The sequence below is a fragment of the Culex pipiens genome, chromosome 2, assembly GCF_016801865.2.
Source record: "Culex pipiens pallens isolate TS chromosome 2, TS_CPP_V2, whole genome shotgun sequence".
In the NCBI taxonomy this organism is placed as follows: Eukaryota; Metazoa; Arthropoda; class Insecta; order Diptera; family Culicidae; genus Culex; species Culex pipiens.
The window spans coordinates 122,906,127-122,932,135 of record NC_068938.1 but is presented as its reverse complement, the minus strand read 5'-3'; the positions used below and the strand labels follow the sequence as shown (position 1 = coordinate 122,932,135).

Here is a 26,009-nt window from a genome sequence, read left to right as displayed (position 1 = left end):
CAAAGTCATGAATATCAAATCAATTTCAAAACATACATAGCAGGTACGTCATTTCTGCCTCCGCAGGTAAATAATGTGATTTTAACCAAGCGTATACGCGAAATCATTAATTTCCTTGCATGAATCAAAATGTTCAAAATGGCATAACTCAAAAAGTGCACATAAGTGCACTTTGAAATTTGGAGACAAGTTAGGACATGGTTCAAATTTTAAGCTGCAACATTTTCAGATCGCACAAATGCACACAAAAAAAAGTACTCAATTAACAAAGTTGAAAAAAACTAAATTTTGAATAAAAATCCATCTTTTTTGATTTTTATTATTTTTTTAGCCTGTAAAAGTGTGTTTTGTAAAATATTATTGAAAAGTTGAATCAATTACCTTTCTGAATATATATAATGATGCAGGAAAAAATACATAAACAGCTACACAGTACAACTATGAAAAATAATCATTTTTTGTCAAAAAACATGTTTTTTCTTACCATTTTCGCCTTTGAAAGTCTGCAATTCAGTGAATTTTGAACCTACAACTTTCAAACTCCGGATTTTTCTTAGTTAGAATGTTTATTTTCGAAAAAAAATACCAAAAAAATAATTAGAGTAGGTCGGTTTTTCGATTTATGGCCGCCTGAAACCCCATAGTGATGCGGTGCGCACAATGTTCGTGGAAGATCCGCCGGGCAAAACTTACCATTTCAACTCCTCTGGCCACCAGAATCCAAATTGCATTAAGTCCCGATTTGACAGCGAGTCCACAGATTCTTCAAAAAATTTCTAAGTCCAAAAGTTACACCATCGGTTACACCTTTTTCAGTTCGGACCAGGGTTACCAGGTCAAAATTGTGAAAATCTGGCAAAGTTGTAATGCCAAATTGTGACCCTACCTTCTTTAACAATAACTCTTTTACTTTTCTTGAAAAAGTTTCCCTCATTAGAGCGCCATCTCTTGGTGGGAGGTAGGGAGATTACTGAAAAGCTTCGCGTGAGATCTCTACTATACGTTCCACGAGATCTCATTTAACTGTCGAGTGACCTACCAAATTTGCCTAAAGAAATAAAGAAATACGATTTAAAAGGAAACGGGAGCGGGACTCGACCTTTATAAAAGAGCCCGAAAAAACTCCTCACAAAGGCCCCGTTTTCCCTGATGCCAGAATGAGATGGAACTAGCCTCCAATTTGCTCCATTTCTGTGTGAGAGCGATCTTGTCGAGGCCTTTAGATCCTCGCGGGACTTTTTCTATCTTTTCACGTGAAGACCGTCAACCAGTAAAGTTGCTAGACCGACCTCTGTGGCACTAAGTTAGTTTAAAGTGTCATTAGCCAAGGATTGACTAGGGCAAACCCGGTAGAAAAGCCTACCGAAGCTTAAAAACTGTTACAAAACCGTAAGATTGTGAATTCCTGGTGTAAATGTTAAGAAAACTTAGAATGTTTGCTCTTTAGGCCCATTAGTTAATCTCCGGCATCTCCTCTGACCTTCGCGGGTGTGTTCTTTGCGACTTTCCGAAGGTAAGAAGCCCTGGCAGCATCAATTGTGAAGATTTTGCGACTAAAACGTGTGAATTAACGTTGGACAGGTGAATTTGCCCACCTCCCAGCGTGGGTGCGAGTTGGGGCACGACCGATTACCAGCTGAACATCACGATTGGCCCGTTCGCGGACGAGCATTGCCGGTGAGGCACGCGGATTGGCCTCGTGGAGGAGATTTGGCCCATTTGAGCACCGCAACGCAACCTAGGACGCTCAAATTGTAGGCCCGGTCGGCCATCTTGCGAATATTGTTGTCCAATTGTCGTTTGGAGGCAACAAAACCATCGAAACACGTGCTCGCCATCGTCCAAAAGTGTGAACACGCGGTGATTTCGAGTGCTTGACGACCACTGACTGCGAGCGACCAGCCGATACGCTCATTTTCCGGCTTTGCAACCCCCTTCCGGTCGCTCAGTGGAAATTAGGAAACTTTTCACGTGAAATTCTACTCCTCAAACGTCTGAGGACTGCGGGTGGACTACCCGTCGGGAGTAACCGGTGCTGTCGCAGCGGAGACCAGGAGCTGGGTCGCGCGCGGAAACGTCGCACGCTCGAGGAAGCGTACTGCCATCTGGTAGTAAAAATCGGAAACCGGTTTGCGCAGCGCGTGCACACGCGCGTGCCTACCTGTGCCATACCTGGCGCGGGGCATCGCGATCGAGATTGCCGTTGGAGATTGCCGTCGGAGTGTTCCGGTCCCTTCGCCCAAGGATTAAGGTCAGATCTGAAAAGTTATTTTTTTTTACCCTGAGCTCAAACAAACTTGTTAGTTGGTAAGATTAGGCGTGACGTCACAACCCATATTGTTAAGCTAAAACGCAATATAAGCCTAAATGCTGGTCCGTCAAACCATCCAGCGTGTTTGGTAACTGAATTGGGTGGCCGATTTGCGTGGACAACGTGGGTTAAGCGGGTCAAATACATGAATTATCGCACACAAATTTGAGTTTAGTTTCTGATTATTTCTGGTATTATTACGTTAACATCTAGTGCAAATTAATTGGTCCCTCGGGAGGTATCTGTGTTCTGGTGTTTGAGCCTCTATTAACCCGCCCTTAGAGTCTTTGCCGGGTCTCTAAAAACAGCTTCAGCAGTCTCTCGATCCCCGGGAGTGGCGCGACACCTTCGGTGTCAAAACTGTTGATAGTCGAGGAACAAAAAAATCTGTTACAAAGTATCGTCCAAAAATCTGGAAAAATTCTGCAGACGAAATCTAACCATTCTCAATAGTAAAGGGAGGATATGAATTTATTTTAAAAAATATAAAATTCAGGTGGTTTAATTGATTTTATGACCTCAAATATGTTTCATTAACATTCCCTTAAAGATTACTCATTCTATTTTTTTTATTTTCAATAAAATTCGTTGTTTAAAATGGGCATGAAGTGAAAAATCTGGCAAAAACTGGCAAAATCTGGCACTGATAAGGATGAATCTTTATTCTGGCAGACACTTGAAAAATCTGGCATTCCCAGATTTATCTGGCAATCTGGCAACCCTGGTTCGGACCCCTGAACTGATAAAGGTGTAAATTTTATACTTTTTGTAGTTCGCATTTTACTGATTCTCCGTGAGAGCCAAATCCTAAAAAAAACCAGAACAATCCTGTAAAAAACGTAAAAAAAATTTTTTTAACCAATCTGGCCAAATGATATTTTTTTCCGTGCAACATAAATAAATAAAAGTGTTATACACCTACTGAAACTCCCCACCCCTGCGAGCACTTGATAAGGGGATTCACCACTTCACCACCGCAGAAGCAGCTGTCAGCTGGAGAAAATTTCAGAAGAAAATAAATAGTCAGTGCAATCGGTCGATACTCGGAGCGAAAGAAAAAATCCGCAAAAATCCGGAACTATGGTCGGAAATGACCGTTTTTCCTTCCAAAACACGGTGCACTGCCTGGCCCGGGTGCTGGCGCGCATAAAACCAACGCCGTGGGACAAGGTACGTGGCAATTTCGCAAGATCACAAAAAAACCTTTGATGACATTTGCTTTCTCGTTTTTTTTTGGTTTCATCTCAAGGTCCAGAGTCTGTTCCGATACTGTCCGCAGGAGAATGCGGCCGGGGTGTTCTGCTTGGACTCCCGGGCGCAGGATGCCGTCATCGCGTTGGGGCTTTACTTTCTGGAGAGTGGCTACCAGTACGAGAAGGAAATCATTCCGTATTTGCTGCGACTTTCCAAGGCCCTGCCCAGGGCGGTTTGGATCGATGACGTCAAGCCGAACAAAATCGATAGTGAGTAATTGTTGCTTTGGGGAACTGCTTGAACTGTGTCATAATTAATGGGTTTTTGCTTTCTTTCAGAAATTCCAACAGCGGAAAAGTTCAGCTTCTGTTTGAACAGCTTGCTGTCGGATATTGCCGTAGGATGTCCAGAGAGTCGCGACGAGATTATCGTGAACCAGGTTGAGGTCCTTACGGTCCTCACCAACATGATCAAGACAAGTCGCGAAAGTAGCAATCTTCCGCCGATCATCCTGTGCAAGGCCACCGTTCCGTTGCTTCTGGGTTTGGGTCGGTCCATGGGACGTTACGCCACAACGGATCCACCGTTGCTGTGCCGGCTATTTCCGAGAGATGAAATTCCGGTACTCAAAACTCCGGAACAGCCCGCAGACTCAAAGTCAAACAATACCATCAGTCAATTCCGCTCCATCATCCCTCGGTCCATGTCGGGAAGCCTGACGGCGGAGATAACCGAGGAAAAGTCTCCCAAAAACAACAAGAAGAAGCTCAACTCCTTCTACTCGGTCCCGTACGACCAAACCACCTATTTCTTCTCCAAGTACGGCTCCAGCTTCAACCAATTCCCCAACATGCGCTTCTGCGACTCGCCTGAGAAGAAGAACCGGCTCCAATTCCCCATCAACCACCTCCAAACGATCTTCGCCCTGGCCAAGAAGCTCCTCACCAAGGAAACCCTCGAGCATCTGGACGAGCAAGCCGGAGACATCTACTCCCTCCACCAGATCAAACCGTACGGCTACAAGAGCTTCTCCGAGACCATCAACCTGGTCATGGTCACGCTGCTTCGGGAGATCCTCCAGAATCAGTCCGACCTGCCGACGCCCTTCACCAAGGACGTGCAGGAGTTTGTGAAGCGTCTGTTTCTGATCGGCCAGACGGAACTGCAAAACAAGCAGCACGACAGCACCGTGGACAAGGTCAACGATCCGTCCAACAGCGTCGTCAACAAGTACAAGATCAACGTGATGGCGAATGCCGCCTGTGTGGATCTGCTCGTGTGGGCCATCGGGGACGAGACGGGTGAGTTTCTCCTTTTTGTTGGATTTTCGGATTTTTTCCTGTAACAAGTGTATTTCAACAAATTACTCATCTTGACTATTCCAGCAGTTTTGCGAGTTTAAGTCAATCCATCTGTATTGCAGATGATTCAACGAACCTGACTACAGACAAAATTGAGAACCGGCGGCAGCGATCATTCGGAATTGTCTGGTTCGACGAACTGCAAGCGCCCTATGGAACGCCGTGGAAACATCTCAAGAGTGCGTGATTTATACTTTCTCTTCTCTGTGGGCTACTTAATCAAAGATGAAGGAAAACAACATGTAGGAATGGAACGACAAAAGCCCTCCTTACGGTGTCGAGAGAAATCCGGAGCTTGGTTTTTATAGCTTCAAGGTGACAGCCCCACCCCGAGACTAGGTTTTAGAAGCCCTAATCCGGCTGAATACCGAAAATCACATCATTACGAACAATTAAGAAGAAATAGTGATCCGGAACAAACGGCATAGACCTGGTCACGAAATGGACACCGAGTGGAAACTCGGAACATAGAACTGTAGATCGATACGTTTCGTTGGGTATGAGTACGCTCTGTTGAACGATCTTAAACCTCGCAACTTCGATGTGGTAGCACTATACGATATGTGCTGGAAGGGAGCGAAGACGTGGGAGAATGATGCTTTGAGGCTCACCATGTGCCAGAGCGGCGGTGCCTTCAGCGTTCTTCAACAAACATTCTCCACACGAAGAAACATCCGATGCTGAGAAAGAAGCATTGCGAGAAACCTAGAGACGATGAAAAAGGCTTACACCGAGTAGAAGAAACAAACAAGATGGATTCCACTGGTTATAAATACGACGAGAACACCACCTAAAGTCTCACTCCTCTAGTTTTGAATGGTGTTGATCTATAGCTGGTGAACAAGTTCGTGTACTAAGAATCGCTGTTAACTGCCGACAACAACACTAGCAATGAGATCCGGATTCCTTTTGAAGCGGGAAATCAGACCTACTCTGGATAACGGAAAACCAACGCGTCACGATTCTGAGTTTGTACAAGACACTGATTGGACCGTTTGCCCTCCGTGGCCACGAGACGTGGACGCTGTGGCAAGAAGACGAACGAGTCTTTGAAGTCTTCGAACAAAAGATATGCTCTTAACGATCTACGGTCGAGTACGTATGACTCAGAACGAGTGGCGAACTCTGAAGGATAATTTTGTTCAGGATTTCAAATGAAAAACCGCTGAGTTATTTCGACTCGTCGACGACGAGTTGGGAAGAGCTTTTATCGTGTAGGACGAAATGACGAAGCGCATGATGGGTTGGTGGCCGGTCAACGACAGAATTTGCCAGTTGAGAATCAAGAGCTGGTTCTTCAAGCTAAGCTTCATCGGGAGCGACACCGACGACAAGGACGCTTTCTACGAGAAGCTTCTTGACCACGAGTACAGGAAGTGTCCAAAGCACGATATTAACATAATCATCGGCGACAGGAGGAGGAGTTTAGACCGATTATTGGAAGGTTCAGCGCTCACCAGCAAACGAACGAGAACGACCTACAACTCATCGATTTTGCTACTTCCATACGTAGTACCTTCTTCCACCTGGAAACCATCAAACGACACGGAAATACAAATCGACTACGTTTTCAATGATTCACGGACATAATCGTCATCAGAACCAACCGTGGCTTGGATATCGACTCGGCTACCACTATTTGGACAAAGCCTCGCCGAGGTCAACAAGATCCAGTACCGCCACCCGCAGTGGTAAAATCAGGAGCGACTCATGAACCACGCGTACTTGGTACGAGAAATTTCAGACGAGTGACTGCTGCATAACACCCATGGTAACAAGGAGTCGTACAAACAGTTGCGAAGACAGCAAACCTGTCTCTTTCGGGATAAGGAGCGCGCTCGGGAAGAGTTGGAGTGCCAGAGCAACGATGGAAGGGGCATGCCGCAGCGTGAAGATATCGGGTACGATTTTCGACACAATCAATAACGTTGACGATCGATGAAGAAGAGTAAGAAGTGGAGAATCGTCAATGACGTTGTAAAACAACTACAGTAGGACAATTCTGGAAAAGCCATTATCACCGGAAGTCTTTCCTATTATGGATTCCACAGGACCTTAAGGTCTAGTCCCGGCGTGCACTTGTACGAAACGCTGATAAGAATGGTCGTTCGCTATGGGCACGAGACGTGGGAAATACTCAAGGATGACCTGCAAACGCTTTAAGTTTTCGAACGGCAGGTGCTTAAGATGATCTTTGGTGGCGTACGTGAGAACAATGCATGGAGTAAACAGTTTAAACACGTGTTGACGCAACACTACAGTAAGCCCCGTATTCGGAAAGTCACCAAGTCTCTCCGAATACGTATGCTTAATACGTCGGATGCACGCCAACCAAACCAGAACATCAACCTAGTAGCTGTTAAAGAAGTTTAGAATATCGGAGCTCTTTCGTTTCTTGCTTCGCCAGCTAGGACGTGTAACAGAACCCACAATATTTTTATTAGTAAAAACGCTTTACTTCAAGAGTCTCGTAATCATCTAAATTTAAATAGTTGCTTTCAAAATTAAGTAATTTTTTCAAGTGATCTCATATTCATCTACTCTATAACTATTTTTATCTTCTTCTGCATTATTGATTCCCATCATGCGTTCTTTCTCATTAACTTGAATTTTCTTCTTGTCCTAAAACCCCACCACACACGTCTTCATTTCAAACCCATCTTTCGTTCGCAGTGGACGACGACTACACCCTGGCCTCCCTGCAACAGAGCTTGTCCTGTTTGCTGGAGCTGGGGGACGATAGCGTGTTCAGTTTGCTAAACTTTCGCCGCGACGAGGACGAACTTCTTCTGTTGCCGATTGGTTGATATTTTTTCTGTTTTTTCTTGCGTTGTTTTGAGTTTCTTTTGAGTTGGTTTATAAATTTTTCGTTTCTGTTGTCCTTCCCCGACATGTCGTTTGGCTGGTTTGACGCCGCTTTCTTTTGTCTTTTGTATCCTGATTTTCTTTGACCTTTTGATGCCACATGCTTCCGGTTCGATTTTCGCTGCTTTTGTTTGGAAAACTTTGTGGTTGCTGGAATAATAATTAGTTTTTTCTGTTTTGCAGAGGCCGATAAGCTGTGCAGTCGGTTGTACCAGAAGCTGAACTCGGTGCTGGGTCACAAGGTGGTGATGGACCATATGCCGTTGTTGATGGTTTGCTTGGAGGTAAGACGGTGGCGATCTTAACGTTGACTTTTTACTAATTTGAATTCCTCTCCAAGGGTTTGGGTAAATTGGCGCAAAAGTTCCCCAACATTGCTGGAACGTCGATCTCGTACCTGCGAGACTTTCTCGTCGATCCAAGTCCGATTCTCACCAAGTTGCATGCCCAATCGCAGGCCCAGAACAAGAAGGACAAGGAGAATGCACCGTTCAGGATTGTTGGTAAGTAAGAATCGACCTATCACCGATTCAATTCTAACCTCCCGTCCATCTCAGTTCAAGGCTCCGACTTCAAGGCGCTCGATCAACAGGTCAACTACCGCAAGGGTCTCACCAAGTCCGCCCACGAGGCGTTCGAAGCGTTGCGCGACGCAGCGATCGAGAACCTCGCGATCGCCCTCAAGGCCGCCCACGGTCTCGACCCGTATTGCGTCCCAGCCCTGGTCGCCAACGTGTCCAATCGCCTATTCACGGTCGAAAAGCAGGAAACCGAATCCAGCCTGGTGTCCCTGAACATCATCGTGATGCTGGGTCACGTGGCCGTCGCCCTGAAGGACACCCCCAAGACGACCAACAACATCCTGCAGTTCTTCATCCAGCGGTTCTGCAAGGTGCCCTCGGAGCAGAACGTGCTCATCGTGGACCAGCTGGGCTGCATGATCATCTCCAAGTGCGAGCCCGTGGTGTTTGAGGAGATCATGAAGATGTTTTCGCGCGTCACCGTCCAGGCGGCGTCCCTCGCCTACTCGACCAATCCGGAGCAAAGGTAGGGTTTTTGCGGTGGAGTTTGGTCGGAAGTTTTGCTTTGCTCCTACCTTCCTCTGGTGGATTTTTGGTTCTTTCCCCCCTTGGCTTGGCTGTGGTTTTCTCTGCCGCTTTTGATTTTGACTGTAGACTGTATATTTTATTCCTCCCTAATATTCTATTGTACATTTCTAGGCTGCAACGGTGGCACTTCGATAGAATTAGTAAATAGTTTTTGGTTTTCGGGAGACTTTTGTTGGTCCCATTAGCGTCATTACTTCGTTGACATAAATGATTAACATTTCCAGTTTCATCGGAATCATAACAATCCAATTTTTTTTTACTAATTTGGAATTAACGTGTACTAACATCATTTGGAAAATTTATCCTAACATTTTTTTTCAGATTCAGTAGCTAAAATATTAAATGTGATTGTTTCACGAAAAAAGATAAGACAAGATGTAAGATTCATTAGAGCAATCCTCTACCAAAACCGGATATGGATTTTATTTGTATTTTTTTTATTGGCTCAAACCCTATGACCAAAGAAGCCATTTTGTGCCATTGGTTCACCCATACAAGGCTCCATACTATTTTGGCAGCTGGCCATACAAAAATGGTACGTAAATATTCGAAATTTGTATCTTTTGAAGGAATTTTCTGATCTGTTTGGTGTCTTTGGCAAAGTTGTAGATATTGATGAGTACTTGCCTTTTAGAAAAAAAAATATATTTTTTCAAAAATCCATTTTTTAAAATCTGTACTTTTCTTTTGTTTACATTTTATGAAAGTTTTTCGCAACAAAAATAAAAACGCAACTGTTGAGCCATACAAAATTTGTTTTTTTTTTAATACAAATTTGCAATAGAATCTACTTTAGATTTTTTTTGATAAATATTTAACCACTTAATGTTTAATTTTAACTAAAAAAATCGTTTTTTTAAATACTGTACTTGTTTGGGGCGCGGGTTCGATTCCCGCCTTATCCTCCTGGCCTTCTATCGGATGGCGAAGTAAAACGTCGGTCCATTTGCGTAAAAGAGGTTTTGGGTGACTCACCACACATAACCTTCGGATGCCTAGAAATTAGCAGAAACTTGCAATAGAGCCCACAAATGACCCGGGGGTCGTTAAAGTGGATTGCTTTGCTTTACTTGTTTGGTAACTGCGCTCGATATCATGGATGAGAAAAAGTCAATGCGGATGGAGAGTAAATCGAGCTCAGCACAAAGACTGGTAGTAAGTATGAAAAAACAACGAAAAATATGAAGAAAGACAAGAAGAAAAATGAAAAGACAGAGGGTCAATGCGGATAGATCGATAATCCTCTCTCAAGGCTATAAAAGAGACAGATGGTTAATTTGAAGACATTTGGATGTAGGATTGCCGAGATATAGCTATTTGAAGTTACACCAACGAGATCTCAACACTGATTTGACCAAATCGGCTCAAAATTTTGGTGAAGGCTCGTCAAACTGGTTTCGTGGCATGACGATAACCGATTTTCAAAAAATATTTTGAAAAAAAAAAGATAGAAATTGTTTTACGTTTTTCATATGAAAAATGACAGTTTTTAATTTTTATACTTTATCTTAAACAAATTTTCTAAATCGGGTTTCGTCATGCACAAGGGATAGGTCTTTAGAGTCTTCACGACAAATTTCAGCCAATTTGGTTTATCCATAATAATGGCACCCGTAAATCAACTCGGTGTTTTGAGAAAAAAAAGCTTATAAAGTTAGCTTGCGCATGGCAAAATTTCAAGTTTAAATCGACTGTTACTCATTTCAATCATGAAATATCTTAATGAAACTTTCGAAAGTGATTTGAAATCATCTTTTTAGTGTTATGCATAAATTTTCTGTAAAATATTTTTTTGAGTAATTTTCTACATGTATGCATTCATTTAAACTTCAAGTTTTAAGGACCATCCACTAGAACCAATAACCTTTATCCGTCAAACTTATGCCAGCCGGAAAATGACACAATCTTCCGCTTCTGAATATTCTGGCAATTGACCGGATGCATCCAACAAAATCTGCTACTTCGGTCAGCTGACCGGGATGATTCTGATGAAGCGGGACCCGATCCACAGGAACACACGAAAGGCTCTTCTGTTGCATGCGTTGGATCTTATGGGCAGATGACTTCCACTGCAAACATTTTTTTTCCGCCAACTCTGAGTTCCAAAGAGCCGCTAGAACCATTATCGGGACCCTTCTTACACCAGCACCACATTAAGAACCGGATAACTTCGTAAAAAACGACTTTTCTAGAAAGTTTAAATTTGTTGCAACAAAATAAACTTACAAAAATAAAGACAGCGAATAAACAGTACAACCGCAGGCAAGCGACACTGAGTAGTTCCATTACAAGTTTCTTTGTCCATGCTCTTTCGGACACAATACGTCTTCCTTGTGTTAAAATCGCCTGCATACACAGCTCCCTTAGTTGTGTTGAAGTGAGGCACGATCGGTGTTTGAAAGATGTCAAGGTGCTGTCCGTTTTGATGAATCTGCCCGGCAAATCAGACTTGTTTTTACGGAGCGTTCCCGTGCAAAGATTTTGTGTCTTGAAAAATTCGAACCTCTCTCCTATTATCCGTGAACAATTGCATTAGATCTAAAACAACTCTTTTGCCTTCTCCCTTTTCTGGTTTTTAGTCAGGTTTTCTAAGAGCAAGAGCAGCACCAAACCATTATTCCGTATTTGCCTGGTTATGATGCCAGGAAAAGGCATTTACCTATAGATTGAAGAAAAAATGATCCAAATTGTATATGTTGGTAATATACAAACTTAAGAATTTTATTACTTCAGAATTATGTAATTTTACCTACCCCGAAACACACACAGTCGCTCACCATTACGGATGAAACGTTTAATGAAATCGTCGTAAATAATTCTCACTGGTTTCAACTTGTTTTTCGATAATGGGAAAAGTTTCTTCAAATTGTTTGGTCATCAAATCGCCACAAATTAAAGGTGTCCTTGAACCAATCGTGTGTCATTCGTCTAGAAATCCGATCACAATGTTTACCTTTTTGACAGTACAGGTGGTGTTGGAATCCATTTGCCCACGGCCACTACTGTCAAAAAAGGTAAACATTATGATCGGATTACTAGACGAATAGCCAACTTGAAGAACTTTGGTGCGCACATTTTTCGGCTTTGCTTCCGATTTTTAGGATAAGCATGATTATAAAAATTTCTCTATGTAAAATTTCACTCCTTTCGTTGTTCTACCTACAGCTTTGCCGAAGAAACCAAAACGAGAATTAATTTCGTTAGGAGCTGTCCACAAACCACTCAACTCGTTCTCCCTTTCTTCCTCCCTAAAGTTTTCTCGTAATTCGTGGATAGCCCCTTACAGATTTTTGGATATTTATTTACCATTTGTACATGGTATTGCTGTCACTAAATGGCCAAAATGGTCAAAGCACCAAGAAATATAAAAAAAATCTAAAATGCTGATTTTGGGGAGAATTGCTCATGTAACTAGTTCAATCCAATTAAAACAAGTTTTTTTGATCGAAATCTTCAATTTTCATGTAATGATTTAGTCTTAAATAACAGCCATTTCCATTATTCAAGAACTAATCCGTGTCACCCGAACTGTACAACATCATCAACCTCTGTCAAATCTGTCCCCTCAACAATTTTCATCTGCATAGTTTGTACAACATAAGGTTTTATTCTGCCGAGTTTACCGAATAACCGAGTCTCTTTTTCTACGTTCTTTCCCAATCAATCTCCAAACTACCCCCACTTACACACACACACAAACAACCCCACCACCCATCCAATTACACACCCCAATCCCGACGTACGACGTTCCCGCTCTTTGGTTGGCTCAAACTTAAAAGTGTTTACAGGAAGTCGTACCACCACGTGTCGGACGCGGTGGTGAACGCGTTGGCCAACATCGCCGCCAACATCCAGGGCGAGCTGGAGATGCTGGACCTGCTCGGGAAGCTGCTGGAGCTGTTTGTGCAGATCGGGCTGGAGGGCGAACGGTCGTACGACAGCACCTCGGGGGCGGCCCAGAAGGCCAGCTCGAGCGCCGGCAATCTGGGCATGCTGATTCCGGTGATTGCCGTGAGTATATTGGGATTGTTTAGCGGGTCCGACTTTGGTTTCTAGAGATTTAGCGACTCCGACTCCAGGTCCTCAAAAGTACCCGACTCCACCGACTCCGACGCCAACAATAACTCGCATACAAAGTGGAAGATTTAGTGATTCAGACTCCGATTCCGACTTCCCTAAATTTATCGACTCTTACTCCGGGTACCCGGCTCCATCGATTCTGGCTCCGACTCTGAGCCCATCGAGAAATTAAAAGTGAGAGTGTGTGCGTGCAACATGGAGTTAAACTTTTCAAAGTGCTATGGTAATCTTCACAGCAACTTCACAGAAAGTTTAACTCCATGTTGCACACACTCTCACTTTTAATTTCTCGATAGCCCGGCTCAAAAGTATCCGACCGACTTCTCAGACTCCAACATATTTTTATCGACTATGCTTCCGGTTTCCGAAGATTTAGCGACTCCGACTCCTGCTTTCGAAAGAAAAACAAAGAACAAAAATCAACTCCGGCTTCAGTTTTCCAAAATATATGACTCCACCAACTCCGTCTCCAACAACAACTTTTGTTTCGACAAATAACTGGATCCGAATCCGGGTCTTTTGAATGTGCTGTGTTTAGCGACTCCACACTTATCCAGATTTTTAAGCGAAGATGGCGTTCGAATTGTGAACGCCCGAAATGTCAAAGTCACGCAGTGGTACCAACATTACGAAAAAAGTGTGCCATGGCATGACAGCCACATTTATTTTCTAATGTTGGTGCAACTTAGCGATTTTGACATTTCGGACGTTCACAATTCGAACGCCATCTTCGCTTAAAAGAGTTCCGACACCATCGACTACGACTCCAACCGTGAAATGTTGTCAACCGACATCGATCTTAAAATAGACTCCACAACCCTGGTCAGTTCTAAAGTGGTCACAACGATCTTGCAGGTTCTGGTGCGCCGGCTCCCACCCATCAAGAACGCCAAGCAGCGGCTGCACAAGCTGTTCAAGGACTTTTGGCTGTACTGCGTCGTGATGGGCTTCACCAATGCGCGCCTCTGGCCGTCCGACTGGTACCAAGGAGTGCAGCAGATCGCGGCCAAATCTCCGCTGTTGATATCACAGACGGCGCACCGGTCGGAGATGCGCGAGCTGAACTACACCTCGGCGATCCGGTCGGACAGCGTCAGCTTGAACGAGCTGAGGAGTCAGATTCTGGTCCTGTTGGATCATCCTCCGGCGGAGATTACGGCTTGCATTAATAAGTTGACGTTCGCGCAGTGTACCTATTTGTTGAGCGTGTACTGGCTGGAGATTCTGCGCGTTGAGAACGCTTCCGAGCCCAGCTTGGAGCCGATCTTGAACTACCTGTGCGATAACGCGCTGCTGAAAGACAAGTACGGGATGTGGCAGTGTATCCGCTGTATCGGGGATCAGGTGTTTGAGAAGTTCCGGAGCGTCCTGTTGGCGCAGGATGTTGTGAGGGAGAAGGTTCTGGAATCGCAAGCGATGTTGTTGTTGGTCTACTTCAACCACATCCACAAGCAGATCCAGCTCGTGGCGGATCAGTATCTTTCCCAGCTGGTCGACAAGTTCCCGCATCTCCTTTGGAACCGGAAGGTTCTGTGGTGCATGCTGGACGTTCTCCAGCTGCTAGCGTTTTCCCTGACGCTGGATCCCAACGAAGAAACGCCGACCTTGCGCGTGGCGTCCACTCCGTACACTCTGCAGTTGATGGACAGTCTTCCGGCGCGTGAAAGCCGTGTCAAGGACTTTGCCGACCGCTGCCAGGGCATTGTCAACGAGGCGATGAAGTGGGCTCCCAAGTCCACCCGAAGTCATCTGCAAGAGTACCCAAACCAGGTACCGTCGACGACTCTCTCCAACCACAGCGGGCTGGCGCTGGCTGTGGATTCGATCCTCCACACCTGGGTCACCAACGCGAGCATCCAGACGACCTCGAAGCGGCCACACTGCGTCAACAGTGACACCTCCAAGTTCGTGTCGGTTCTCTGTCTGCGTAGCAAATACGCAGGAGAAATCTCCGGACTGCTGTCGGTTCTGGAAGACGAGGAGAAGAAGGGTTTGGCCGACCGTCTGGTGAAGGAAATTTGGGACGCCTGCGCGGAGAAGAATGACCCCAAGCATCGTGGAGCTCTCTGGAGAGCCACCGCTTACCTAATCCTCTGCTCCAGCGCCAATCGGAAGTTGCTGCACGCGATCTCCTCCTCCCAGGTTCAGCTCTTTACTGAATCCGCGATGGAAACGGCCGTCGAGTGCTGGCAGTGGATCCTGACAGCCCGGCAGGACCTAGAGCTTTGCTTCATCCAGGAGATGGTCACCGCTTGGCAAACCACGTTCGACAAGCGGATCGGGCTGTTCACGGAAGAAGTCGACATTACCAGTCCGCTGGCGGCTTACGAGGGCTGTAAGCTTGTTCCGAAGCCCATCGTCGTCGCTCCACACTTGATCTGGCTTCAGCTCCTATCGGAGATGGTCGATACCGCTAAATACTGCAACCGTGACAAGGTCGAGATGTTCTGCATGCTGCTCCATCGGTGTCTTCCGTTCAGCCGAGATTTCAAGCAAACCCGACACATCTCAACCGTCGGATGCCGTTTCAAGCTGCTCCAGTGCGGCTTGTCTCTTCTGCAAGGCAACACGATCCCGAAATCGCTTGCCAGGAACATCCTGCGCGAGCGGATCTACGCCAACGCGCTGGACTACTTCTGCGGACCCCAACTTTGCCCAAGCCAACCGCGAGAAGCGCTGCTCGAAGACATCGGGGTCCTGCTCAAGTTCTGGCAGACTATGCGCAGCGAAAAGAAGCACCTCGTCGCTTCGGAAGTAAGCGATTACGATCTAAACCCGGCGACGACGCAAAATCTCTCCGTCAACAAGTCTTCTCTGGATACCGTTTCGCTCGCCGGAAGCGAAGTAGCCCGCTCCACCAGCAGTGGAAACGCCGGCTGGTACAACACCATTCCTCACTCCACGTCAACGCTTTCGAAGCGATCGAGCCGGATCAAGCGTCCACCCTACCAGAAGGACGCCTACGACAAGGACTACATGAAGAAGCGCAACCTCATTCTGGAACTGCTAGCCGTGGAGATCGAGTTCATGCTTATCTGGGCGAACCCTCTTTCCACCCCGGAACTACAAGTTCTCGGCGAAGAATCCGTCTCCGAGTGGCGCGCTCGCCCCATCAAGCTGAACGTCTGGCGCGACTACACCCGCCTCGCTTGGTCCTACAACCCAGCCCTCGCCATCTTCCTGCCCCAGCGTATCCGGAACGCCGAAACCATCGAAGACGAAGTGACCCGCCTGGTCTGCTCGGACCCGCTAGCCGCCATCCACATCCCGGAAGCACTCAAATATCTCGTCACGACGAGAACCCTCCTCAACGAGGCTCCCGAGCTCGTCTACATGCTAACGTGGGCCCGCGTCAACCCGATCCAGTCCCTCTCGTACTTCTCGCGCCAGTATCCGACGCATCCGCTGACTGCGCAGTACGCCGTCAACACCCTCAACGCGTACCCGGCCGAAGCCGTGCTTCCCTACATTCCCCAGCTGGTGCAAGCGCTGCGGCACGATACGGTAAGAAGTGGATTCTTTTACTCTTTCTAGTTACTAACATTTGAGTCTGTTTTTGCAGATGGGCTACGTGACGGAGTTCATCAAGCACATATCCAAGCGCTCGCAGATTGTGGCCCACCAGCTGATTTGGAACATGCAGACCAACATGTACATCGACGAGGAGATGCACAACAAAGATCGTAAGTTTCGCCTTTTCGAAACCAACCAACACTCCGAATGCGGACTTCACATTCTATATCATGATTTGGATATTGTTCCCAAGCGTTTCTTTCCTCTTCCATTTCTATTCCTCTTTTTGCAATATCCCTTACTGCCACATCTTGTTGTACTTCTAGTCGCACATTTCCAGTTTTATTTTCAAATCGCCATTTTGTGCGAAATGCATTTCCTGTTTCCGCTCGTTGGTCGATTTCTTCTCCGCTCGCTTCTCTCGTCGTCTTTTAAATTCTCTCTTCTCAACCGGTTTATGGTATCTTTGATGAAGATCCACGTTTGGTTTTGTTAATCACTCAAATTAGATTTCCAAAAAAAAAAAAACGTTACTTAATCCACCTTTAGGTGGTTGGTGCCTTCCTCACAATCATAAAGTAAAGACACTACACATCCTCAAAAAAGTGTATAAATAACACTTTTTTTATCAAATTATCGTGTATCAAAAACACTAAAGTACTTATAACTTTTGATAGGGTTGTCAGATCTTCAATCTTTTGGGCTTTTTGGAAAGGTCTTTTGATTACCTATGGGGTCGCATGATAGACCCGGACTAGTTTTTCATCAAAATATATGAGATCCGGCTTCAAAAAAGTCTAAAAATAACACTTAAGTGCTCATAACTTTTGATGGGGTTGACAGATTTTCAATCTCTTTCAATCTCAGCGCGTTGGAAAGGTCTTTCAAATACCTTTCTAATAATATATACACACTTCGAAAAAATCGTGTAATTTTCTGTCTAATTGATGCACATACCTGGAGCGTCAAATAAGACTTAAAATTACATCTGTTTTGGATATTACATGACCCAAACCATGAATCGATATGGTCGTGTAAAATTACACTAAACGTAATTTTGGTGGGAACCATTCCTATAAGAATTATCTGTTTCTTATTAGAAAGAAAAAAACGCCACTTTAATACTGGAATAAATCATTTTATTTGCACTTAATCAACTTTTTTTTTCATACGCGACACTTGACATGGTTCTCTCTCGCTTTCCGGTTCCGGATTCTATGAACTAACCTGCCAGATGGCTTGGGAAGCAGAAACAGCTAGACTTCTTTCAGCAACCGGAGTAAAGTAATTTGGCCCGTGCAGCTTCTGGTCCACGGTATTTAGTCGGTCCTGAAGCTTCTCCTCCTTGGGATGGCTCCTTGGAATCTTCGAGCTTGAGAAGGCCATGGCTGCTTAAAACGTCTACAGCGGCACCAGCAACCGTTCACTTCCACTTCTCTTGGCCAAATCCTGTAGGGTACCGTAAACCGGGGTGACTTTGATAGGATTTCAATTTGTTATTAGAATATTTTTCAACAGGTAAGGTTTTTCTCAAGATTATTATTTTTAAAACATGTACTGGGGTAGGCCACACAAAGTCCATGCACAATTTTGGAAAAAAAGTTTTTTCAATTGTGTTTAGAAAAATAGTTACGTTAAAAATTCTTAGTTTTAATTCCGGGGTGACTTTGATAGTCATAGTTTTTCTTGTTAAAATCATATTTAAGATGTTCAAACTTTATTTGTACGTTAAATGTACCATCACTAAAGTAGCTGATATAGTTTGCAAGAAAAAAAATCAATGTTTATGTTAAGTTAACTATGTTTATAAGCTTTTTAACTAAATACATATAAATTTTAGGTAAAATTGTTAAAAAGTCGGAATTTTGCCTGAAATTTGTTAAAACTAGTTTTGTTTATAAAATTATCGATTTATATTGCATTTTATACTGAATTCGAAGCACGAATCACAAGTTTTCACATTTTACATGAAATTTGTTCAACTAAAAATGCCTATAAATTTGAAGTTTTTTTTAAACTGTGTTTCAAAAACAGATAATATTTATTATTTACAAACTTATTAAACCTTCTCCTAGTGGAAAATTGTCCAAAGAATCCGAAAATGCATTTCGTTTTCCGATTAAAAATCATGATCATTGAGAAAATCATGACACTTTGAGAAGTTTAAAATAATGACTTCCATCAACATTTTCTTAACTATAGTTAACTAACTTTATAAACATTTCAAAAAATTATGAAAAGTTCTTCTTGAGGTACTTTGAACACTTCTCTACCACGGTCAGTATGTTTCTGAACCATTCCTTACGTATTTTAATTGTACTCTTCATTTTGCGGAAAAATCGCAAACCTATCAAAGTCACCCCGGCTATCAAAGTCACCCCGTTTAACGGTACCACGGTTCAAGGTGCTTCAAAAAGTGGTCGTGGCACATAAAACCTGGAACATTTCAAAACCAAAAAGCACATCAGTTAGATTTCTAAGTATTTCACAGATAATATTTCCACCTACCTTTTCAATAGTTAATAGGTCTTCTCAAACGAAAACTGAAGGAATTTCTGGCCAAATCAAATAAAATTAAGACACATTTTGAAGCGATCAACAATTTTGATTTTCGCACCGCAACCACAACAATCAACATGGCGGCCACCGCGTTGCACGTTCAAGCAAAAGGCATCAAGAGCAAGTACAATTGAGTCAAATTACACTGAATATTACATCGGAAAACACGCTCCAACTATGTGCATCATATTAGATGTAAAGTTAAGTCATTATTGATTTATTATTAGGTGTTATGAGATGTGTTGGTCAGTTTCTCGATTTTCTTCGATATTGGAGTAAAACACACATAATTTTACATCATGAACAGATTTACATGAATAATATTTACGTTAGATTGGCAATTCCGTTAAATGTAATATTCATAATTTTTTAGTGTGTAGCATGATGGGTTTTCTTACAAAAACCACCCTTTTCACAATCTTCCGAAGTTTAGCTAAAATCGTTTTTTAGCATAACTTTTGAAGTACTTTTCTAAACTTCATAATATTAACTAGGGTCTTGTGGGACCCCAAGACGGATCGAATGAGACCAAAACTGTCCAAATCGGTTCAGCCAGTCCGGAGATAATCGAGTGCATATTTTTCGGTGCACGGACTCACATCCAGACACACGCACAGACATTTTTTCAGAATCTGATTCTGAGTCGATAGTTATACGTGAAGGTGAGTCTCAAATAAAGGTCAAATAAAGAATTTCATTTTTCGAGTGATTTTAAAGCCTTTCCTCATTGAGGTGAGGAAGGCAAAAATACTGTATTTGGTTTGGTAGGTATAAGTGTGGACCACGGTGATTGTTCCATGATAAAAAGACAGAATTCGCGCAGCGAGGTTTTATTTTACTCAGTGTTTGGGGGGAGATTGAGAATTCCACAAAAGTGTTCACGTGGTTTATGGATAGTCCCATCCGTATAAGGGAAGCGGTTTTTGGCATTCAATTTCATACATGGGTCATTCTAGGTCAACTGGGTACACTTTTGGACTCGACCTTCACCGATTTGGACCAAACTTGGAGGGAACGTTCTAAAAAGCAAAGCAATCCACTTTAACGACCCCCGGGTCTTTTGTGGGCTCTATTGCAAGTTTCTGCTCATTTCTAGACATCCGAAGGTTATGTCACCCAAAACCTCTTTTACGCAAATGGACCGACGTTTTACTTCCCCATCCGATAGAAGGCCAAGAGGATAAGGCGGGAATCGAACCCGCGCCCCATAGCAACTTAGGGATCGGCAGCCGAAGCCGCTAACCACCGCGCCACGAGACTTTCTACAAGTTGCATTTTATAGAAAATTGTCCAAGGAATTCGATAAAAATAAGAAATGATTTTGCGCAGCACTCGGAAGTACACGGTGTACTTTTCAACAAAAAATGATGAATTCCGCATAGTTCGGTTTTTGTATGTGAGAAACTTATTTCGGATTTGAATTCATAGGACAGAGTGCTGCGCAAATACAAACTTTTTTCAGTAAAATCGCTGTTTTTGCGAATAGTTCATTTTAGTTTGAGGTTTACATTGAATATTATGTAAAATTGTCCGGGGAACACGATGGTGATAAAATAAAACAAATAAAATTATAAGGAATTGGCCAAAACAGAAAATGTAATCTGTAGAAAATCTTTTAAAACTTCATCATCCCGGTACGAGAATCGAACTCACGACCTCTGGATTGGAAACCCAGCACGCCGCTAGTCGAAACCCATCCCCTACCGGTCAGTATTCCCAGTGAGCATATTTACTCTTTTAAGGGATCTGACTTTGCCGAGCCAGACAGGAATCGAACCCATCACCTTCCGCTTACAAGGCGAAACCCGTAAACTCACGGCCACGGAAGCTCGGCAAGTCGGCAGTCTTTCGCTCAAATAGTTGCAAAGTTATGATTAAAAGATTTTTTTTTTAGAAAATCGTCAAAAAATAGGGCGTGGCCTTTTTCCCGTTTTTTTTCCGCAGTCGGATCGAGTCAAAAACGTGCTTCTTACTTTGTCTATTACACGCTAAAATTCCTTCTTTATTTTGGCTCAATCAAGTACACGGAAAAATATACACGTCAAGGTTTTTGCACAGAAGGTGCACGTCTTTTCAAACACGTCGAACATCCTCGCTTCTGTAGATTCAATCTGCTGCATGCTTCAAGACACCGCCAATCACCCATCCCAACTCAGTTTCTCGGAGCGTGGGAAGGTTCCAAAACAATCCAGCTCCCAAGAGCATATCGATCTGCCCTGCTGAATTGAACCTTGGATCGGCGAGTTCAATGTTGGGCGGCAAGTTCCAGCTTGTGATGTCGACTGATTTCGGCGGCAGGTCAGCGACGATTCGCGGAGTGACCAACAACTCTAGTTCGGTTGAGAAATCGGCGACGCGGGACTTCACCGACGCTCTGACCAGGTTGCTGATCCTCGTTTGGCTACCGTGCAAACCACTAACCTGGTAGTCGGCACGCTCCTTCTTGATCGCCAGTTTGTTGGCAAATTGTTCCGTGACGAAGTGGTGCTGCGACCCGGAGTCTATGAGCGCCCGGCACAAGTGCTGGCCGCTGCTTCCGTCGTTCACCAGTACGACGGCGGTCGAAAGAAGTGTCTGTTTCCTGGCAGGTCCTGGCTGGCGTTTGTCCGTTGGTTTTTGGCGTAACCGGCGCCGCAGAGATCGGAACGACCATCTGCTTCTTCACTCCATCAGTGTGCAGCATGGTGTGATGCCGCTTGCCACAGATTTTGCAGGTGTTCGTAGAAGTACATGCTGCCACGTGATGTCCTCTCCACAAACAGTTGAAGCACAACCCACATTTCCGCAAATGGCTGTACTTCTCGTTGACGGATTTTACCTTGAACTGCTCGCAACCGTTCAAGCCATGTTATCGGATGCATACGGAACACTTCTGCGTACCAGCTATCAGCATCGCTACCAATCTGTGCGGCTTAACCATTCTAACTGTTTCACTGCACTGCTCCACCACCTCCAGAACTCGGCACTTTAGTTCTAGGAACGCGGTCGTGGCCGCGTACGACGGTAGCTCTCCGGCTTTTCGTTGCGATTGCCAGCAGGTTCATCAGCATCTGCTCATCCAATCCATCGACAGGAAGTTGCAGATTCTTCAATGCCTCGATGTGCTTGACGCAAGTGTCAATCAATTTCCGGAACGCGACGGCGTCGTCATTTGTGATCTTCGGTAGATTGAACAAAGCTTCGATGTGTTTGTCGATAATCACTCGCTTGTCCTCGTAGGTTTCTACCAAGAGAGCCCACGCTGCCTCGTAGTCGTTGTTGTTTATGATGTCCTGGTCGATCACGCCTTCCGCTTTCCCAAACAATGAGTTCCGAAGGTGGTACAGCTTCATCGACAGAGCCTCACCCTGGTACCGGTCCATCACGCTCCTGAACATGCACTTGAACAAGAACCAGTTCTCGTAAGTGCCGTCAAACTTTGGCAAGGGCACACTGAGCGGCGACAGGTACTGCGACATAACCGAACTCGCGGGTGCGGCCGGGATGAGCGCAACGCTCGGCTTTGAGAGCCGTTCGATCAACTCGTTAAGCTGAATCGTCAAACGGTTGTGCAGCGTCTCGAACTTCAAGTAGCACACCCGGTGCTGCTTCTCCTGCTCCGGAGTTATTGCCAGTCCGTAGTTCTGGTTCTGGAACGCGTTAAACTCACCGTAACAGGCCTCCACCGTCTTCAACTGCAGCTTCAAGAAGTGCAGGTTCTGCAAGTTCTGGTTCAGTTGCTCGGTGCTCGATTGGATGACTGCTTTCACTCGGTCCAGCTTTTCCGCCACCGCGTCCCGCCGCCGCATCAGCACCTTCTGCTGCTCGTCCATCTTCCGAGCTTCCTCTTTTCGCCGCTGTTCCTCAAGCTGCTTGCTGATTGGCGTAACCGGAACCACTTTCACTTGCGTCTCGATCTTTTGAGCGTCACTTTGCTCTCCGCTTTTTTCCGGGGGTCTTCTTCTTCGCGTCTTCTTACTACCTTTGGGCGTTCTCAACATCATCCGTCATGTCCGTCGCTAGGTGGGGCTACGCCTCGACGCCCCTCAAACACAATCACACACGGGCACATTTGCCGCGCGATCGAATCCGATTTCTCCGTCACTTCCGGACCCTTGTCCAGTCTTTCGGAACCTTTTTCCGATCTTCCGGAGCACTGCCCCGGTCTTCCACCAGCACTGGCTGTCGGATCGCGCACTTTTCACGGCGTGGGTGCTACGCCCTCGATGTCACACACACGCACATACACACGTCGACCGTGATCGAATCGGATTTTCCGTCGAAAATCCGTCAAATTCACTCCCGGAAAACTACTCCAGCATCCGACTCGTGTAGGACCACAATGTTTCCCGTTTCCATCGAGTCTTCCGCAGTCGGATCGAGTCAAAAACGCGTGTCTTACTTTGTCGATTACACGCTAAAACTCCTCCTTTATTTTGGCTAAATCAAGTACACGGAAAAATATACACGTCAAGGTTTTTGCACAGAAGGTGCACGTGCGAGGAACACGTCGAACAAGAGGGATGGTCCAATCAGCACCAAACTTGGGATTTCTGTTAACTATCGGTAGATGAACGTTCCCTCCAAGTTTGGTCCAAATCGGTGAAGGTCGAGTCCAAAAGTGTACCCAGTTGACCTGGAATGACCCACATTCTAGTTCGCCGGTGTTGTTTGCATAAAAGTGTCCACATTATGTTGAATGCAATCAACCACCCAAAATTACACTCAAAGTAAAAAGTATCCTTTTTTCAAGTTCACCCGTCGTCACCCTTTAAAAGGGTATCGAAAATGTATTGAATTTGACATACCCTTTTAAAAGGGTGACGCCGGGTGAACTTTAAAAAAGGATAGAAAGTATCCTTTTTGAGGATTGAAAGTACCCTTTTGAGGGATACTTCTGACTTTGAGTGTAGGCTTCTTTCGAGTACTTAAACTGGAACACATCAACTTAGACTGTCTGCAGCGCAAAGTTTTATAACTGTTTCAAATTGCGAGCAGTTTTAAATTTTTAGAACTGGCGGAAATGAAACTAGAACACAATGCTCGCAACGCGCTGATCTAAATGTTGTTTCAACAAAAGGCTTTTAATTGTGTGCGATTGATTATCAACACAGCATCATGGTGTATGTGTAAGAAAACGTGGATATATCTATATTTCTGAATATTTTTGAAACTGAGTTCTATTTCAGTTCCAAATCGTCTCACGTTTGAAACAAACTCGTCGAGCAGTTTTATTTCGGTTTTAAAATACTGCTCGAAAAATAAAACTGCAACTCCGCGTTGCGGGTGGTCTGTTTCAGTTCTATTTGAAAAAATGAAACAGCTAGAACAAAGTAGAGCCGCGTTGCAAGTAGTCTTAGCAAGTATTTCCCTGGTTTCGTTTCCAGCTGTTTTGTACGACGGTCTGGAGGCCCTGTCCGCGAACATCATCTCTTCCCTGTCCGGTCCGGCGAAGCGCTTCTACGAGCGGGAGTTTGATTTCTTCGGCAAAATTACAGGTAAAATTACTAAATATGAACGATTTCACAAGATTTCCTTACCATTCGTGTGTTTGTGCAGCCGTCAGCGGAGAGATCCGTTCGTTCCCGAAGGGGCAAGCCCGCAAGAAGGCCTGCCTGGATGCGCTCAGCCGTATCAAGGTGCAGGCCGGGTGCTACCTGCCGTCGAATCCGGAAGCGATGGTGCTGGATATCGATTACAACAGCGGAACGCCCATGCAGAGCGCGGCGAAGGCACCGTACTTGGCCCGGTTCCGGGTGCATCGGTGCGGTATTAACGAGTTGGAGACGATGGCCATGGAGGTTTCGAACAATCCGAACAATCAGCTGGACGGCGGGCCGAAGTTGAGCTCGATGGGTCCGGAAATGTGGCAGGCTGCCATCTTCAAGGTGGGCGATGACGTGCGGCAGGACATGCTGGCGCTGCAGGTGATTTCGATCTTCAAGAACATCTTCCAGCAAGTGGGGTTGGAGTTGTTCCTGTTTCCGTACCGGGTGGTCGCCACGGCTCCGGGGGTTAGTATGGGATGTTTGGGGGATTTTGGAAAGTTGACTTACTGGTTGATTGTTTTAGTGTGGCGTGATCGAGTGCGTTCCGAACGCCAAGTCTCGCGATCAGCTGGGACGGCAGACGGATTCTGGGTTGTACGAGTACTTCCTGCACCAGTACGGGGACGAAACGTCCAAAGAGTTCCAGGCGGCTCGCAGTAACTTTGTCAAGTCGATGGCCGCCTACTCGGTGATCGGATATCTGCTGCAGATCAAGGATCGTCACAATGGCAACATCATGATCGACAAGGACGGTCACATCATCCATATTGGTAAGTGTGGGAACTTCCTAGACTCGAAACAAGATGATTCAACGATTACTCTTCAGATTTTGGCTTCATGTTCGAGTCGTCACCGGGCGGCAACATTGGCTTCGAGCCCGACCTGAAGCTCACGGACGAGATGGTGATGGTCATGGGCGGCAAGATGGAGGCCGCTCCGTTCAAGTGGTTCTGCGATCTGTGCGTGCAGTCGTTCCTCGCGATCCGACCCTACCAGGACGCGATCGTGACGCTGGTTTCGCTCATGCTGGACACCGGGCTGCCGTGCTTCCGGGGACAGACGATTACGCTGTTGAAGCAGCGCTTTGTTCCGACGAAAAACAACAAAGAAGCGGCGGCCCACATGCTCGGCGTGATCCGGAACTCGTACCAGAACTTCCGCACGCGGACGTACGACATGATCCAGTATTATCAGAACCAGATTCCGTATTAAAAAGGCGCGCTTTGGGACAAGGGGAAAAGGTAAGTGGGAAATTGCATTTTAGAAAGAAGGAGGGAATACCAAATTTGTGGGAAAATATCATTGTGTGCGTTTGTGTTGGAAGGGAATATTTATTCGGGACAAAGTCTATTCTGATGTGATGCAAGCTATAGTCAAACTCAACCTGTTTGTTGATCTATCTTGTTATTGGTGTATCAAATAAAATTATTGGTAAATGTGCAACACGATCGAGTTATTCCGTGGGAACGCAGAAAAGAAAGCCTCGATC

General features: G+C 45.1%; 1 protein-coding gene across 5 annotated transcripts; it reads left to right on the top strand.

The window, feature by feature from the left end:
- The first annotated feature begins 3,317 nt into the window (after positions 1-3,317).
- LOC120416673 (phosphatidylinositol 4-kinase alpha) lies at positions 3,318-25,963 on the top strand. 5 transcript variants are annotated; one of them, XM_039578489.2, is made up of 14 exons: positions 3,318-3,481; positions 3,561-3,774; positions 3,844-4,806; positions 7,540-7,668; positions 7,915-8,015; positions 8,072-8,234; positions 8,289-8,778; positions 12,629-12,851; positions 13,776-16,424; positions 16,483-16,603; positions 24,359-24,469; positions 24,531-24,985; positions 25,044-25,290; positions 25,347-25,963. In XM_039578489.2, the coding sequence occupies exons 1-14, from the start codon at positions 3,392-3,394 to the stop codon at positions 25,730-25,732; spliced, it is 6,342 nt and encodes a 2,113-aa protein (XP_039434423.1). In that variant the 5' UTR covers positions 3,318-3,391; the 3' UTR covers positions 25,733-25,963. The 5 variants fall into 5 exon arrangements, with proteins under 5 accessions (XP_039434423.1, XP_039434422.1, XP_039434424.1 ...); XM_039578488.2 differs by having other exon boundaries at positions 12,620-12,851; XM_039578490.2 differs by lacking the exon at positions 7,540-7,668 and adding an exon at positions 4,929-5,045 and having other exon boundaries at positions 12,620-12,851.
- Positions 25,964-26,009: the final 46 nt, after the last annotated feature.